Source organism: Capsicum annuum, chromosome 10 (assembly GCF_002878395.1).
Source record: "Capsicum annuum cultivar UCD-10X-F1 chromosome 10, UCD10Xv1.1, whole genome shotgun sequence".
Taxonomy (NCBI): Eukaryota; Viridiplantae; Streptophyta; class Magnoliopsida; order Solanales; family Solanaceae; genus Capsicum; species Capsicum annuum.
This window is the reverse complement of record NC_061120.1, coordinates 122,533,474-122,550,795: the sequence shown is the minus strand read 5'-3', so window position 1 is coordinate 122,550,795 and position 17,322 is coordinate 122,533,474. Positions and strand designations below refer to the sequence as shown.

The 17,322-nt window shown below is 35.3% G+C and overlaps 1 protein-coding gene across 2 annotated transcripts; it reads right to left on the bottom strand.

Annotated features, from left to right (window-relative positions):
* Nucleotides 1-6,270: 6,270 nt before the first annotated feature.
* On the bottom strand, nucleotides 6,271-17,080 carry LOC107845727 (HVA22-like protein k). 2 transcript variants are annotated; one of them, XM_016690198.2, is made up of 8 exons: nucleotides 16,818-17,080; nucleotides 15,572-15,630; nucleotides 15,333-15,430; nucleotides 14,588-14,639; nucleotides 14,410-14,473; nucleotides 7,216-7,311; nucleotides 6,864-6,936; nucleotides 6,271-6,643 (listed from the first exon to the last, which is right to left on the bottom strand). In XM_016690198.2, the coding sequence occupies exons 1-8, from the start codon at nucleotides 16,827-16,829 to the stop codon at nucleotides 6,534-6,536; spliced, it is 564 nt and encodes a 187-aa protein (XP_016545684.2). In that variant the 5' UTR covers nucleotides 16,830-17,080; the 3' UTR covers nucleotides 6,271-6,533. The 2 variants fall into 2 exon arrangements, with proteins under 2 accessions (XP_016545684.2, XP_016545683.2); XM_016690197.2 differs by having other exon boundaries at nucleotides 15,333-15,436; nucleotides 16,818-17,017.
* Between the last annotated feature and the right edge of the window lie 242 nt (nucleotides 17,081-17,322).

Here is a 17,322-nt window from a genome sequence, read left to right as displayed (position 1 = left end):
TATAAATAGTATCTAGAACCATAATTTTGATTAAAAAAAGGTAAATATTTTTGGCCTTGCGAACAAAATAAACGCTCGAGTTTGAAAATATGACGAATGGAAGGGTCAAAATTGGGTGTCAACACTATCCGATTCATTCGGCTAGAATATGTATCAACAAATCCATTTTGGAGACCCTCAAAGATCGATGAACCCATTTCTTAGTTTTCTTGCAAATTTGAACTTGATAGAAGAGATAAAGAACTAATTTCTATGTTTTCACTGTCAATTTCTGAAAAATCATATCTTTCTTTTCGTTTCAAGTTGAGTTAAATTATTACGAATTGAGTTCACTTGATTTCAAGGTTTGAAATTGATACAAATGAATACAAATTTGATACAAATGCTTAATCATAAAAATTAATTCAAATTAAAAGAAACACGTGAGGGAAGAAATGATTATCAAAATTTGAAAAAAATTAAGAGAAAAGAACTATATTTTCTCACAATATAGTGAGAAATCAAATGATTAAAAAGGTTTGGTTACCAATTCTTCAAACAAACGAGCTTAAATTTTGAATTTAGATGACCAATTTGTGTTAGGGTTCTTTATTTGGGAACCCCAAATTGACTTAAATGGAGGTTTTTGGCAAATATATCCATTAGGTCTTCAATTTATTAAATTTTTAATGTTTTTGACCATTTATTTATTAGTTTTAAAAGGATGGACGCGCCTATATTGTGTGCAAGAAACACGCCTAAACATGGGTGTTGTAGGGAGTAAATAAATACACTTTTGTATAGTATAGATGTATAATAGGCCACCTCAATAGTTTAAGTCTGTCATTGACTTTTCGTGTATAGTTTAGAATGGAAACCATGCCTTTTTCCATAATAGTAATCATATTAGTAGCTTCTAATGTGGTTATGAAAGTGGTCCCTCTCCTTCTTAGACAAGAAAAACACTACCACTATTTAACTAAGTATATAAGTTTGAGTTAAAATGGTTAAAAAAAAGCACACACTTGAATTGTCTCAGTTTTTGAGTATCGTATCTAAACTACTGAGAGTGAAGTTAGGCACTATTAGTAATGTACATATTAGTAAGAGTTGGGATGAAGTGATGAGAGTTTGCAACTCAAACTATCACTCGATAATTAGTGAAATACTTCTCGATTAATTTCTAATGATATGTGTACTACACTCGTTAGTTTAAAAAATTCTACCACGTGTAAAAATAATTATACCACCCCAAAGATAAATAAACTAATACTCCATTAGATTAAAGGTAAAAAATTATCACCATATAAATTACTTTATTCTTCACTATGTCTTCTTTTCCACCTTTTAATCGTGGTCTCGCATCAATTGTGACATTGATATCTCTGACTTAAAAGAGAAATATGCATATACATATATATGTGTGTATTTGTCTATGTTGTGTCAACTAATTAATAGAGTCGTTGTATATACTAGGTGGATAATTTTATGGTCAAACATCCCTGGAAGCATTTGTAAACATTTATGTGTTTCGCTAATCAGTTGATGAAAGTTTACGCAGAAAACTCACTGTAACACCCTTAAAACATTTGTCCATTTTATTTTTGACCTCTTCGTGTTTGAAACATCGATCATGGCCTGAGATGTGCGTAGAAATGTTAAAAGGGTAATCTGGGTAAGTTTTAAAATTTTCGAAAGAGGTTTGGGGTCATTTAGGGATTCCGAGGCAGTGAGCCTTCGCATTTTTGTTATGCCACGGAGGTTGGCCTCTATGATTTTGATGTGGTATGAAGGCAGTATGTCTCCGCGATAACGTAGTGTCATAAAAGATAATCTCCGCGATAAGTAGTATAGCATGGAGGTTAGCCTCCGCAATAAGGGTGTGTCATGCTGCTATGCAAAAGTCATGTTGTCTAGTTTTATTTCCCTTAGGATGAGGGGTAGGTCTTTTCACCTATGTACGACCTTTAAACATTATATGAACCTATTTTCATCAGTTTTTAAGGAACGAAAGCTGTTATTTCACTCTCGAACACAAAATTTAAGAAAAGCTTAAGGATTTTACCATCGTACTTTCCTCTTTCGCGCTTCAAGTTTTAAATTGCTTTCAAATTCTTGTGTGTTTAAGTCATGTTACTCTTCCCCAAAACTTATTTTGCTAATAGCATGTATTTTCAATTGTATTCATGTGATTTAATTGATGATTTGAATGTGGGTTGAAGGCTTTTGAGCATTATTGACCAACTTGCTTTTTCCATGACTTTTGTGAATCATTCATGGTTTGATTTAATAGTTTTGAACTAATTGGGATGCTGGGTTTGGTTAATTGGAATGGGAATTGTGAATTCCCCATCGTTGATGAGTTTGATATTGGAATTGGTATAACCTCAACCCAATCTTGTGAAACTGGCTTTGAACGTGAGAGTATGCATATTTAACTACTTTTGAAACCATTGCATGATATAAAAGGCTATTAAAACATAAATTATTTTAAATTGAACCTTGGGGGTCTTGGATTCCTCCAAGCTAATGGATAATTGAACCTAGGGCATCGTAGATTTCCTAAGTGATGTATAATTTAAATGGTGTGATGATATTTGCTTACAAGCGTAGTTGGTATGACGATACTAACATTATATGCTTGCGTGGATAATTATGATTCAATGATTAGAAATGTGTAATTGTTTTAATGTGGGCTTAAAGGGGGTTGTGTAGCTAAGTCGTGAAGGTGGATGTCTCAGGGGATGGATACTGAAAAGTCACGTTTATCGGCGTGAGGGATTGGTCTTGATGACCTTGTGAATATGTCACACTTGATATATATTTGTTTGGGACGGCTAGTTGCCTTGATGGCTTTAGCTTTCCCTCGATTTTTCTCTAGTTCGTGCGGCTAACACGTGCTGAGGCCCTTTCAGTAGAGGAAGCTGGACCCATATAGCCCGTGAGTGTTTTTATGTTGGTTGAGCTACACAGTCCAGACTAATATTTTACTGTCATGCTAAAGCTTGTTCCTTATCTCAGCTTGTTATATATATTTATAGGTACATTGTGTGCACGTGAATTTTACTGTGATTTTGACTTGACATTATTTTACCTCTTCTCTGAGTTACATGCTAGTGTTCATCCTACTAACTGTCTTCGGATCCTGTATTTCCACGCGATGCAGGGTCCGAAGGCACTTCTATTTTTCCTGTGCAGTGATAGATTTCTGGGTTTTCAGCTGTCAGTTTAAAAGTGGTAAGCTTCCATTCTCCGGAAGGATTATCATTTTAAAGTCATATTTTTTTTTTGTGTCATAGACTACCCTTTGGTTTATTTTAGGCTATCGTCAGGGGCATATCTAAATCTAGATTGATATTGATTTCGTAGATGCTTTGTAGATTACTGTGGAGTGGGATGGTGTTGGATTCCTATTTTCATTTGAGTTATTCACTCTTTTAACTTATGTTTATTGGTTTACTTCCGCTATTGTTAGATATATCGTGTTTTGTTTGACTAGGCAAAGAGGATGGTCTCCTATCCATCGTGAGCTTAGGGTACTCGTCACGATTAGGCCCTGATTCAGGTCATGACACTTACACTCCCAATAGATCATGTATAAAACTCAAAAAATTGAAATAGTTTAAATATGATTTTGACTCTATAAATTTTGATGATCATTTATTAAATAAAGAATTTAAAATGCAATTTACAAAATTAATTTTCTTCTGAATAAATTGATTTCATGTGTGCATATGTTCAGTATGATTCATGACTAATGCAAGTGACCATACCAATATAAAAATGCTTAGCATTTTTCAATGGTTGCTCTCAAAGTTTTGATATAATCGGACAAAGAGAGACCTAAATGAGTTTGGAACTTAAAGGATAGGTTTTTTCATTTAAAATTTTAAGGAGACATATGAAAATGAAAAAAAATCAAAAGTTAAATATCGTCAGTTAACGTCATTCAAAAAGTATTTTATCTTACAAGGTAAATGGATTCACTTACTTTATTCTTTGATTGAAAAAGTTGAAGGGGGTTGAAAATTTAATGACACCGATGTACTCCCTCCGTCCGTCTTTATTTATCTACTTTTCTATTTTGGGATGTAAAACAATATTTGTCTAGTTTATAAATCAATGAATAATTTATCCATTTTTACCTATTTAACCCTTAGTATTAAATACAATACATCATTCATTATATTTTTCAAAGAAAAAAAATTATTATATTCAAAGGATGATATAGTAAAATCATCCATTATTTATTTTTTCTTAAGGCATATATCAAGTCAAAAGTGAACAAGTATTTATGGATAAAGAAAGTATCTAGTGAAGAATTTATTTTAAATGTAATGTAAGGTTGGGAGACTATTTTTACCTGACAAGGCAAAAAATGTTCCTTACCTTCGTAATTTTCTTTTATATACCACTCATTTCATTCATTTTTTGTTCACATTATTTGTTTGTTCACCCATTTTACCCTCTTCATTCACATTATTTTGAGTTTTGTTCTTGTTCTTGTTCAAAGTCTGTTTCATAAAAAATCCTACACTTTAAGGTATATTTAATCACCTTTTTAAATAATTACTTCAATACCTAACAAACAAGAATGTAGTATTAATATTATTAATCATCTTTTTAGCTTACTAATTTGCCAAAAAATGTTATTGTTATTGTACCAATTTGTTAAGCCTAAACCTATGTTAAGTCATTATTGTCTATCTAAATCTTTTTGGATTTGTTGTTTGCACAATAAAGATGTTAAAATTGGTCATGCGTGTGTAAAAAACTTGTCCTTTAGGCTTCGAACTCCCTATAATTGCATGCATGTGTAAATTGGTCAATTCATCAAATTATTACTTGACATAAATGTTCATGAAACACGTATCAAAACTAATTTTAATTTTCTTTGTGTATAGATATGGAATATCAACAGTTCGTCCATCTAGGACCATCAAAGTATGACGTATATGCAATGCAAAGGAAGCATCGATCCGTGACTATTTGGAGAGACACGTTAAGAAAGAAAAAGCATGTTTGATAGTGTGGCATGATGATAATGATTTTTGACAACATGTTAGAGATTATTCGTTTCATCCCCATCTTCTTAATTATTTTAATATGTGATTTTAGGGGCGTTACAGATGTTGGATGTGTTCCATGCTATTATTCTCTTATTATTGCACTGATTGAAAGGTGGTGGCCAGAAACGCATACCTTTCACTTGAGAATGGGTAAAGCAACTACAATCTTACAAGACATGGAACTCATGTTTGGAATGGTCGCAGATGAAACTCTCATTCTTCATTCAGACGCTGCTCAAATATTACCTATTAACATGCAAGAAATGTTTGTCGATTTAACAGGATGGATATCTGATCTAGACATTTTTCAAGAAAACAAAAAAAAATTATTGAGATGAGAGAAATACATAAAAAAAAAAAAATGTAAATAAAATAACTGATGAAACTAAGGAAGAGAGCAACGAAGAGTTAGGTCATACTTTTTTGGTTGTGCGGCAGAACAGTATTCCCCGACAAATCTAAAAATAAATTTAGTACAGATTTTTTGATTGACATGTGACTTACCCGCAATGTCAACACAGGCTTGTGGAACCGTTGCGCTATCGTACCTTTATTTTGGTTTGTGTCTTGCATCTATGGAGAAGTCGCACCGCATTAATAATTTTGTTTCGTTATTGCAAGTATGTGAACTTTATAATATTTTTCCAGTCAAAAGATAAGATAAGTGACTTCATTTACCTTATAAGGTAAAACTGTGATTTTACCTTACGCTTTACCAATTAACTGGCGACGTTAACTTTTAATGGACGTTTTAAATTTTTTTCATTTCATATGCCCTTTTGAAATTTTGAATGAAAAAACTTGCCTCTAGACTCTAAACTCGAACCTAAAAGGTGAACAAAGATATTTATGTTCTTATTTGTCAACCGAAAAAAGAAAAAAGAAAAATTGCATTTATCATATGACAAAGAAAACGAAACCTATTTGCTATCGGAAAATTTGTCAAATTAGAAACTCGCTAAAATATCCAAATACAAGTTTGGTGACGACAAAAAATCTAATCAACCAATCACCAAAAGCGTCTTATATGCTTTTTCTGTTAATAACTAAAAAACCGGGGCATAATCCTCTTAGCTGTAGCATCCTAAACCTCTTGATCTCAACATATAGTTTATGTGAGTTGGCTTAAGAATATTATCAGCTGTGACTCGCATATTTTTAGACCAAATGGTCATTCTGTCATTTACTTACAGTAATTAGTGACAATGAAAAAGAAGAATTAGAAACATATATGCCCTTTTGCTAGTATACTATTTAGTAGTAATTATTTCAACCTAGAGAATGAAGAGCGAAAAGATCTTAACTGCATTTGAACAACTAAGAGAATGTCTCTTCAGCGAAGGAGAGCAACTATGTACAAACCACTAGAAAATCAATTTGGGAACTTGTAAGAGACCTAAAAATGAATACTGTGAGACTCGTTATGCAGAATAGATCTATTATCTAAGAAAACCATTGCAATGATGAAGTGTTCCTAATTAAGCATCAATCTTCATCTCCAGAATCAGAAGTGTCAAATTGCTGTCTTCGTCCTTCAATTGCACCACTCACATGCCCTCGCTGAGGGTGAATAAAACCCATAGCAAACTGGTTCGCTGATAGAAAAGAAAACAGGTAAAAGGAGGGGTGGGGGTTAGCACGTAAATATGTAAATGAACAACACACTTATTTTTTACAAGATACTTCACCAAAACTCCAAAAGGGCATTAGGGATTCAAGTATGTAATTAATTAAGCAACAGGAGATACATGAAAAGAACAGTTGCTGTCCAACACCCGAAATAGCAGCAAGTCCCAAGTGTATTTATTTGGCTACCTGATACAAAAGTCTTCATCAGAAGTGCCCTCACGAACTGGATTTCAGCTTGATGCATGCTAACAAACTTGGACTGCAAGGCCAGCAATAATGCAGGTCAAATGACATTGCAAACACAGCTGCTTGCAAATCGCACCTTAACAGATGATTAGCTTACACAAATTTAAGGGCCAACTGCTACTGATTATAAGATCCAAAACGAAACCATTACATCGAGAGTGTAACTCCTCCATCTAATATAGCTCAGAGACACAAGCTCCCAACCCCCACAAGAAGAAGGTAAAGAAACCAACAAGAGCCAAAACAGAAGGGAGGGGGGGAAAGGAAATAGGAAGATCAAGTTTATGATTACCGTTTGACCATAAAAAAATCCAACTACTTGGTCCAGCCTGGCCTGATGCTTCAATAGGACAGGACGGAGATGAGTCATATACATTTGCCTCGCCCCCTGTCAACAGCAAATTTAAATACATATCATTCAGATAGTCTCAATTTCACCCTTTAAATTGTTCAGCCAGATCTGGTAGTCATGAAATCCTTTTCCTATTCATTTAGTCTAGTATACAACTATATGAAGAAAGTATAAAGCAATACATTTAGGCAGCAATTGATGAAATGCATCCAAAATTAGTGTAAAATCAACATTGAGAGGCAAATTCAAAATGGTAAAACAAGAAAAGAAGCAATAAATTATGACATACAATAATAATTACTGGTTCATAGAAGTATTATAATTCACCAGGAAATTTTTATTGGTCTAGGTTTGGTTCATAGTCGAAAAGAACCAAACCTATTGCATACAATTCCAACAAGTCTTAACCTTTTGTTCCTAAAAGTCTTTTGAAATATTTGGGGATGTTGGAATAACAATGAAAAAATAAGTAATACTCCCTCCGTTTCAATTTGTTTGTGCGTTTTTAACTTGGCACGGAGTTTAAGAAAGTAAAGATGACTTTTGAATCTTGTGGTCCTAAACTAACGATATGTAGAACGTACCAAAATGCCCTTTAAACTTGTGGTCTTAAACATGCCATGTGGAAAGCTAAGAGTCAGACGCAGTCAAAAAAGGAAGAGACATTCTTTCTTATGAGCATATACACCAATTGGCTTGAGTCATGCTACACACTATCCTAAGAAACTATTTTAGCCATGTGAAAGTTTTTCCGTGATTAAAAATGTCTTTCCACTAACAGAAGGCTGCAGCAACAACAAAATCAACACGTTTGGAAAGTAGAACAATAGAAGAAACAATTCGGAATCTACTGAAGAAAAAGGACAGTTAAAAGAAAAAATGAAGGAGAGAGAATGTAATAGCTAGTCATGACAAATATCACATATCTCTTTTGCCATTTGCATAGAACCTCCACGTACGAGTCTGTGACACCCCGTAGCATCCTTGGCTTAATACCATCCTTAGTAGCATGCATAGGGGACTTTCAACCTGAAATTTTCCTAAGTGTTAAAAGGGACTTAGTCATACTTAAGCTCCTAAACTTCAATGATTTTTAAATCGATCTTCCCAACCCCGAGACGTAGATTGTTGAATTGATTCATGTTAGGGGGTGTAAAGGGGATGTCTCGGGGGAGTCTCGGATTTTTCGGACGGGGTTTGAGGTGTGTTTGGAATTTGAAAACAGAATGTCACCGCGATAGCACCGCGTCGCGGTGACTATAGCGATGGGACCTCCGTCGCGTCACAGTGAAGTGCAAATCGACAATAGTCAAGTTCCAGTAACTAACCATGATTGCACCGCGTCGCGGTGGGTATCGCGATGAGCATGTCATCGCGTCACGATGAGCCCCAAAAACGGGATTCTGCTGAATAGTTAAATTTCGAAGGGCAGTTTAGACTTTTCCCCAAGGTCCCAAATCGTGTTAACAGTAAATTAAAACGTCTTGGGGGCATTATATGCCCAAATTTACTCAAATTCATTAAGAACAAAACCCTACTTCCTCCCGAAGATCAAGAATCAACTTTTAAGCCCAAGATTTTCAAGAAACGAGTCAAGGTTCGGTTTTCATTCTTCGAACTAAGTAATTCAAGGTACGTGGGGTTTTCCTAAACTACATGGGCATGGTGAAATCGTTTAAACATATTTTGAATGTTGAGAAATCATATGTTTACGAAGGGTTTTGAATTACATTAGAAAGCATGCTTGTGAACGTTTTGGTTTTGAGGCTTTCCCTTAAACTTGAGTTTTTACTCGTGTATGTGTATAAATATGTTTTCAGTTTTGAAATATGAATTGAGAGCAAGAATAACGTATTTTCCTCTCCTATCGTGTTATTTCTTGATTTACAAGTTATGGGATACTCAATTGCATGTCTTAAAGCATGAACCAAGGGTTTTACTGTCATTTATGAACTTTATGTTGGTTGTGAATTGACAAGGGGGATATTTCTTGTTTGTAAATATTAAAGATGATTATCGAAAGAATTGCATGGTTTGCTACGAAGTAAATGACCACCACATGTTTAAGAATTGAAAGAGAGAATCTTTGCATAAGTTTTATGTACTTCGATATACAAGTTCTTTTGCACTGTTTGAATGATTTGGTGGTCCAAACACTTTGTTTTGAATAAAGGGATTGTAACATGATACTATATGGCTTAGACATATGACTTGCAAGTCTTGGTATGACGATACCAAAACAGATAATGTCATAACAGACTCAAAACATAATAAAAGTCAAAGTCGGATTTCATTCAGATTTTCAAAATTTGATTTCAGAAAGATGCATGTTTAAAATGTTAAAAATGGGCTTAAGAGATGTTAGGTGGTTACCCCAAGAAGGCACGAGTTCAGAAAACTTATTGCCTTAAATCGTGTTTTGTCGATACGGGTTATTATGTCCCCAAAAGGGATTATACGCTGGCATAGTGCCCTATGGCGTATCAGAATCAGAAACTCCAACCTTTGCGGCAAAATTGGGCTGGGGGCTTGGACGCCGAGTCAAGGGCGGATTCCATATAGCCCGTGGAATATCAGACTTGTAGGGTGTTACCACCTAGCTCAGAAGTAAGGTAAAGAATGGGTCTTGATTTCAAAGAAATGTCTCAAAGTCCGTTAAGCATGCCCATGAGTTTTATATAGTGTATGTAAATGGTTTTATGAATTGCTCTAATTTATGTTGTATAAAAGCACATTATTTTGGATTGCTCTGTGTACCAGTACATCCATATTGACCCCCTAGTGTAGGGAATTACTTGGTGGGGGTTTTATTCCTGTTATGATTCCGTGTTCCGTGTTCCATGTTTCATTACCAATCTGTGTGCTTTCCTCTGCTATCCTCTGTTTTATATTACTTATGGGTGCCGTATTTATGTTATGTAATCTGCTTCTGTGCTTTACTATGTGTTTGTGTGGTATCTTATGCATTGAGCCGGGGTTCTATCGGAAACAGCCTTTCTACTTCTTCAGAGGTAGAGGTATGGACTGCGTACATCTTACCCCCCAGACCCCACTAGGTGGGAATACACTGGGTTTGTTGTTGTTGTTGTTGTTGTTGCTCTGTATACCAGTACATCCATATTGACCCCCTATATTTTAGGATCAGAGGCACAGTCCCGAGGTCCCGCTAAGCAGTAGGTTGAATTCTGTCAGAGATTTCAGTTGGTGAGCCTCCCTTATTTCGGAAGGCCTGTTTTTAGAACATTGTTAGTTATTTTGATTTATAGTCCGACTGGGGGCCTTGTCCCAGTTTTCAGACAGGAATTGTTCTCGTGTTATTAGAGATTTCGCAGATTAGTGTCAGGTGTTTTGAATGTTATGAATTTAACTTCGTATTGTTCAGTCGAATTAAGAGATTGACCATGTTTCTGTTTTTTAATGTCTTCTTCCGCATTTCTTTATAGTATATGAATGGTGTGCATGATTGCCAGATAGAGAAAGGTGCTCGAGCCTTCATGGTTCGGGATGCTCGTCGCGGCCAGGTCTCGGCTCGGATCGTGACAGTCATTCGGCTAGTCTTCTTTGTCACATATCAATAGCCTTTCATGCATATGCCACTTAGCTAATCTTTCATTTGTCCGTAATGCATAAGCCACTTAGCTAATCTTTCATTTGTCCGTATCTTTTCAAATATCACTATTACTTTTTCAACAATTCCCACATATTTCAAAAGGTTTTTCTATAATAAAAGGTTAAGACTTGTTGGATTTGTATACTCCAGCTTATTGAGGACATCACCCTATATAAAAAGGTATGAGGGTCGAGGATTAGAGTAGACAGTTAATAGGTATTTGAGTGTTGTCATACTTTATGTGAGTGAGGCATGGGGCTAGCCTCATCTTCTCCCTTCTTATTAGTAGTAGTAGTGGTCAGTAATTGCGTAGTTTCTTATTCTCTAATGTGTGGTACTATCTATCATTTCATTTTATTTGTATCTTGCTATTTTGTTTTCATATTTTCCCAGCTTCGAAAACTTCTCTTTTAAGCCAAGGGTCTATAGAAAACAACCTCCATATCCCACAAAGGTAGGGATAAGGTGTCGTACGTCCCACCCTCCCTATACCCCACTTGTGGGACTGCACAGGGTATTGTTGTTGTTAGATTTGTATTGTCCAAAAGAAATACGTTTGATGTTTCTTAGATACCTGGAGCACTTCTTATGATGCTAATTCTCAACTGAAAATGAAATGGTGATCCAGCTTCTCAGTCTAAATAAGCCCAGATTAGTGAGAGTTTGATGCATTTAATGAATTTTACAAGGACTGATATAGCCTATGTTGTGTGTAACCCGAGTAAAATAAACCCAAGGGTGTGACCTAGTGGTCAATGAAGTGAGTGAGAACCAGAGATCTTAGGTTCAAATTCCAGCAAAGACAAAAAACACTGTGATTTCTTTCAATTTATCCTAGCCTAGTGAATAGAGTTACATGGTACTTGTTGCTGGTGGAGGTGGCTAAGTATCCCATGGAATTAATCGAGGTGGGCGTAAGTTAGCCCAGACATCACGATCAATATAAGATCATTAATGTGCATTAGTTAGACTATTGAAATAATTGATTTCGTGTGTTTGGTAGTCTATAGGCTATCAGTGTCTTTGGGAGCACATGTTTGTTCATAACTTAGCCCTTGGAAAAGATAAATTAGCTCCTCGTGCTCTCAAGTGTGTCTTCCTTAGTTACTCTCGAGTTCAAAAAGGGTATCGTTGTTATTCACCAGATCTTCGTCGCTACTTTATGTCCGCCGATGTCACTTTTTTTGAATCTCGACTTTACTATATATCTTCTGATCGTCCTGGTATCTCTAAGATTTTACCTGTATCTCCAGTCTTACCCGCACCATCCTTGGTCTTACCCATATCTCCAGACTTACCCAAACCAACCTTTAAGGAATCAACGGTTACTTCTACATCTCCTGCTACAGTGCCACCACTTCTGTCTTATCATCGTCGTTCGCGTCCACCATTAGTCCCAAATAATTTATGTCCTGTGTCGGACGCTGCTCCTACTGCGGACTTGCCTTTTTCTAGCCAATCAGTTGCACTTCAAAAAGGTATGTGTTCCATTCGTAATGCTAACCCACACTATACTTTCTTGAGTTATCATCGTTTATCATCACCCCATTATGCTTTTGTATCATCTTTGTCATCTATTTCCATACCTAAGACTATAGGTAAAGCACTCTCTCATTCAGGATGGAAGCAGGCTATGATAGATAAGATGTCTGCTTTACATGCAAGTGGTACTTGGGAGCTTGTTCCCCTTCCTGCAGGTAAATCTATTGTTGGTTGCCATTGGGTTTATGCAGTCAAAGTTGGTCCAGATGGTCAGGTTGATCGGCTTAAGGCTCGCCTTGGTGCCAAAGGATACATGCAAATATTTGGGCTTGATTATAGTGACACTTTTTCTCCCATGGCTAAAATAGCATTTGTCCGTCTTTTCCTACGTCATTGGCCTCTTTATCAGTTGGATATTAAGAATGTTTTTCTTCATGGTGATTTTGAGGAAGAAGTCTATATAGAGCAACCACCTGGTTTTGTTGCTGAGGGGGAGTCTAGTAGCCTTGTATGTCGATTGCGCAGGTCACTCTATGGACTGAAACAGTGTTCTCGAGCTTGGTTTGAAAAATTCAGCACAGTAATTCAACAGTTTGGTATGATTCGTAGTGGAGCTGATCACTCAGTGTTTTATCGACATTCTCAACTAAATTTGTGTATTTATCTGGTAGTTTATGTTGATGATATTGTTATCACCGGCAATAATGAAGATGGTATCTCTAAATTGAAGCAACATCTCTTTCAGCATTTTCAGACCAAAGACCTTGGCAGACTAAAATATTTTCTAGGTATTGAGGTTGCTCAGTCCAGATCAGGTATTGTTATTTCTCAACGCAAGTATGCCTTAGACATTCTTGAGGAGACGGGAATGATAGGATGTAGACCCATTGACACTCCTATGGATCCAAATGCCAAACTTCTACCAGGACAGAGGGAGCCACTCAGTGATCTTGAAAGGTACAGGCGGTTGGTTGGAAAGTTGAATTATCTCACCGTGACTAGACCTGACATATCCTTTTCTGTGAGTGTTGTAAGTCAGTTTATGACTTCCCCTTGTGATAGTCATTGGGATGCAGTTGTTCGTATTCTGCGATATATAAAGTCAGTTCTAGGTAAATGAATACTCTTTGAGGATCGAGGTCACGAGCATATCATTGGATACACAGATGTTAGTTGGGCAGGATCACCCTCTGATAGACGTTCTACCTTCGGATATTGTGTTTTAGTAGGAGGTAATGTGGTGTCTTGGAAGAGTAAGAAATAGAGTGTGGTTGCTCGATCTAGTGTAGAAGCAGAATATCGAGCAATGGCTGTAGCAACGTGTGAGCTAGTTTGGATCAAACAGTTGCTGAGAGAATTAAAATTTGGAGAAAACGGTAAGATGAAACTTGTGTGTGATAATCAAGCAGCCCTTCATATTGCATCAAGTCCAGTGTTTCATGAGAGGACTAAACACATAGAGATTGATTGTCACTTTGTCAGAGAAAAGATACTCTCAGGAGATATTGTTACAAAATTTGTTAAGTCAAATGATCAACTTACAGATATCTTCACCAAGTCCCTCACCGGTCCTCGTATTAATTACATTTGTAACAAGCTCGGTACATATGATTTGTATGCACCAGCTTGAGGGGGAGTGTTAGAATATGTGTAGAAATAGGAATAGTATATACAAAATCCTACTTGGAAAAGGATGGTACTATAGTGTCTATAAATAGGGTCTTGATGTAATTATGTCAACACATCATTCAATAATATTTTTCAATTCTCACAATCCCAATGCTGCCAATGTCGCTACTGCCCCCTCTGCTCCTATTTTAGTCGCCTACCATATGCAAACATTCCCTGATGTGTCAAACATTGAAATTTTGCCAAATAAAAATTATAAACAGCAGCAGGAGAAATCTGATCAAGGAACGAAGTATAATTATGTACAACCCCTTACACGGGAGAATTAAGAAAACAGAATTACTAACAAACAAGGACGACCAATATATAACAACAGGGGAAAGGCAAAGAAAAGAGAATCTGGTTTAGCTTACATCAGTAGTAGGGAGCTGAAGCCAAACAAGAAATGCAAACTTCATGTGGTAATACAGTGGAAACCTGATATAATTGGAAGGGGGGAAACATCAGCAGGACTAAACTAGCAGTAACATTAAAAATAGTTTAGAAGCAAGATGAGTTAAGCTAGGAGCCAAGTTAAGCTAGGAGCCATACCAGTGGAGAAACTTATCAGTGCACAACTCAACAACACTGAAAGACCCATAAGCTGCAAGCAAAAGAAACTTCTTTCAATTCTAAGAAGAATGTCCAAGAAAACGCAACAAAATTATTTGGTAACCCAAGGGTACATGAATAAAAACTATCAAAGAGTTAGACTGAACATTATAATATGAACTTACAATCTGAGCAGGAATGCTATTCTGATCTACATAGAAGTGAATTCCCAATAAATGCCCACAGAAAGCATATACACGTGCCATGTATTAAAATACTATAGTCTCTCAACTTAATGGAAAATTCAAATATCTCTTGTTCGTCAGCACATTGCAATCAATATCATTATCGTTTTTTAGGTTGTTTGTAGGTAAAATTTAATAGTTGCTTTAAAATTGTAACAGCAATTAGTAATTATTCGTGACTTGCAATACAAAATTCTAATGTTCTAGAACATTAAGATGCCACAATATGTCTTCTCAATAGCCCCTCTAGAAAACATATAAACAGCTCTGCATTGAATCGATGCGACAGTTTTTTCACCCTGAACCTAAATTCAACAACTTCAGTACTAGAAGTAATATGTTGGTTGATAAGGGGATACATAAAAAATAATTTATTTTTTTAAAAAAAAAAAAAAGATAAGAGTCAGCTGCTTACAAAATAGTGAATAGCATACTAAGAGATTTATACTCAATGAAGAAAAGAAATTGGACGACGAAGAAAAATAAACAATAGTACAAACCTGCCCAATATAGTAGCCACTTTTTCTGCTCATTTTCATCTCTTCCCTCAATTGCCTTAAATGTGGAATAAACAGGTAAAACAACCCCCACAGAACAACTGCAGCTAACAACGAATCATCAATTACAGAAGCAATCTTCTCCTATCTTTATAAATCATATTTTAAAAGAAAACAAGTTCTCATAAAATAGTAAATAATAGTTCCAGTGATAAAAGTAAAATAGCAACTCAGTGACTTACCATGCTGTCCGCACAACAATATTAGAAACCAATGGAGAAAAGAGTAGCCTCAATCCAACCTGCATTGAATGGAATACAAATTCAAATGATTGATACATTCTAAGATAACGGAGAAAAAGTATACAAAAAAAAAAAACTTCAATTTTTCTTTTGCTGAAACAGTAAGAGCAGTAATAGCTAATAAGTGGCAAGACGCAGAAATTTCGATAGTAAGGGACAATTAAGGCACATATATGCTTTTCAAAGCCAGATTGAAGGCACATATGTGCTTTCAAAGCCAGATTACCACAAGCATTTGAGTGTAGATTCCACTCAAATAATCCATCCTTGACTTATAGAACTAATTCACAATTCAATCAGCAAAGTGCAAACAGATGCCAAAGATCAAAATGCAAGTACAAATTATCACCAACAGTTTACACAGAAAAATGATGTAAAAATGATTTAAGAATTCAAAGTCAACTATGTTCCCTTAAGCATATTATAAAAAATAATCCCGAAATGAACAAATAATAAAATAAAATCCTTCCTAGCTCATGCTGACCTATCCAACATTTTGATCCAAAATAATCTCTAAATGAACAAATAATAGACAAAACACTAGTTCTTTGTGATTTAACAGAACTGCCGTCTTAGTTCGGAAATTGAAGACAGTATTTCATAAAACTAAGCAAGAGTTTCTCTCTTTGTTTTGTTTTTTGGAAAATGTTCTGCACCGTGTTTATTGATGAAGGAATTGTCAATGCATAATGCATGCATGAGTTTGGTAAAACATAGAGTCCAAAGTAAAAATAGTCTAAATATGATGAATCCTGTAGGATAATTCGAGATTGAGGAATTAGGTGATTGATTGATTTATTCCGGCACTTCATTCATGATTTAAAACCAGTTCACTACTAAAACTGCTTTTCGTCGTCTTAACAGAATCTTTCTTTCACCACTTTTTACGAGTTTATCAATATCAAAGCATCCACTCTCAAATTCAAAAATCAACACTTTAATTCAAAATAAGTCGAATTTGGCTGTATGAATCTATTCCATTCTAACCAGGCACAAATCCATTCATCCTAACATAGTGAAACTATTTTTCCCCATGACCCTCCTAAACTTTTCCACAATAAATAAAAAGAAGAAAACATCAACCGTAATTAAAGATCACAAATCAATAAAAATATACATGTCAATGCATTAGTCAGAAACTCGACGAGTAATAAGAAGAATCGTATTTAAAGGGTAAGAAAAACACCTCGGGATCCATGAAGATAATAGAAGTGAATCTTTGTAGTTGGAAAGAATTCGATGAATGCTGCACAGTTATCACTTGCTCAGTAAAGGAATTGGGGAAAAGTAAAGGAGGTTTTTGCGGTCGCCGTTCCAATTAGTATCAATTAGGCGCGTTCAAAACAAATAGCAACTGATAACTCAACTACAAAATTAATTTATTGATCTATTAATAAGGAGTTATTGAATTACGTAGGGGGGATCATGAACTTGTTAGGTTGTTTGTTTGCAAATAAGTTATATCAAAATTAGTTATATTGGAATAAATTATGTTGGAATTAATTGTTCTAGTATCATTTTTTAGTGGTTGTTCGATTTATGGTATTATACTTAATCTATATTTTTTTTAACTCAAAAATTAAAATTTTATTATATTTTTATTTTTATTTCTGCTTATATTAAGTATCTTTTGTAAATTCAAAAATTAAATTTTTATTTATTATTTTATTCACTACTTAGCTCATAAAATA

Excerpts from the sequence above, each read along its gene's own strand:
- LOC107845727 (XM_016690197.2), bottom strand. Across the intron at positions 14,474-14,587 it reads ACTGATAAGTTTCTCCACTG|GTTTCCACTGTATTACCACA; the intron begins GTATGGCTCCTA and ends CAATTATATCAG. Across the intron at positions 6,644-6,863 it reads GATGAAGACTTTTGTATCAG|CGAACCAGTTTGCTATGGGT; the intron begins GTAGCCAAATAA and ends CTTTTCTATCAG.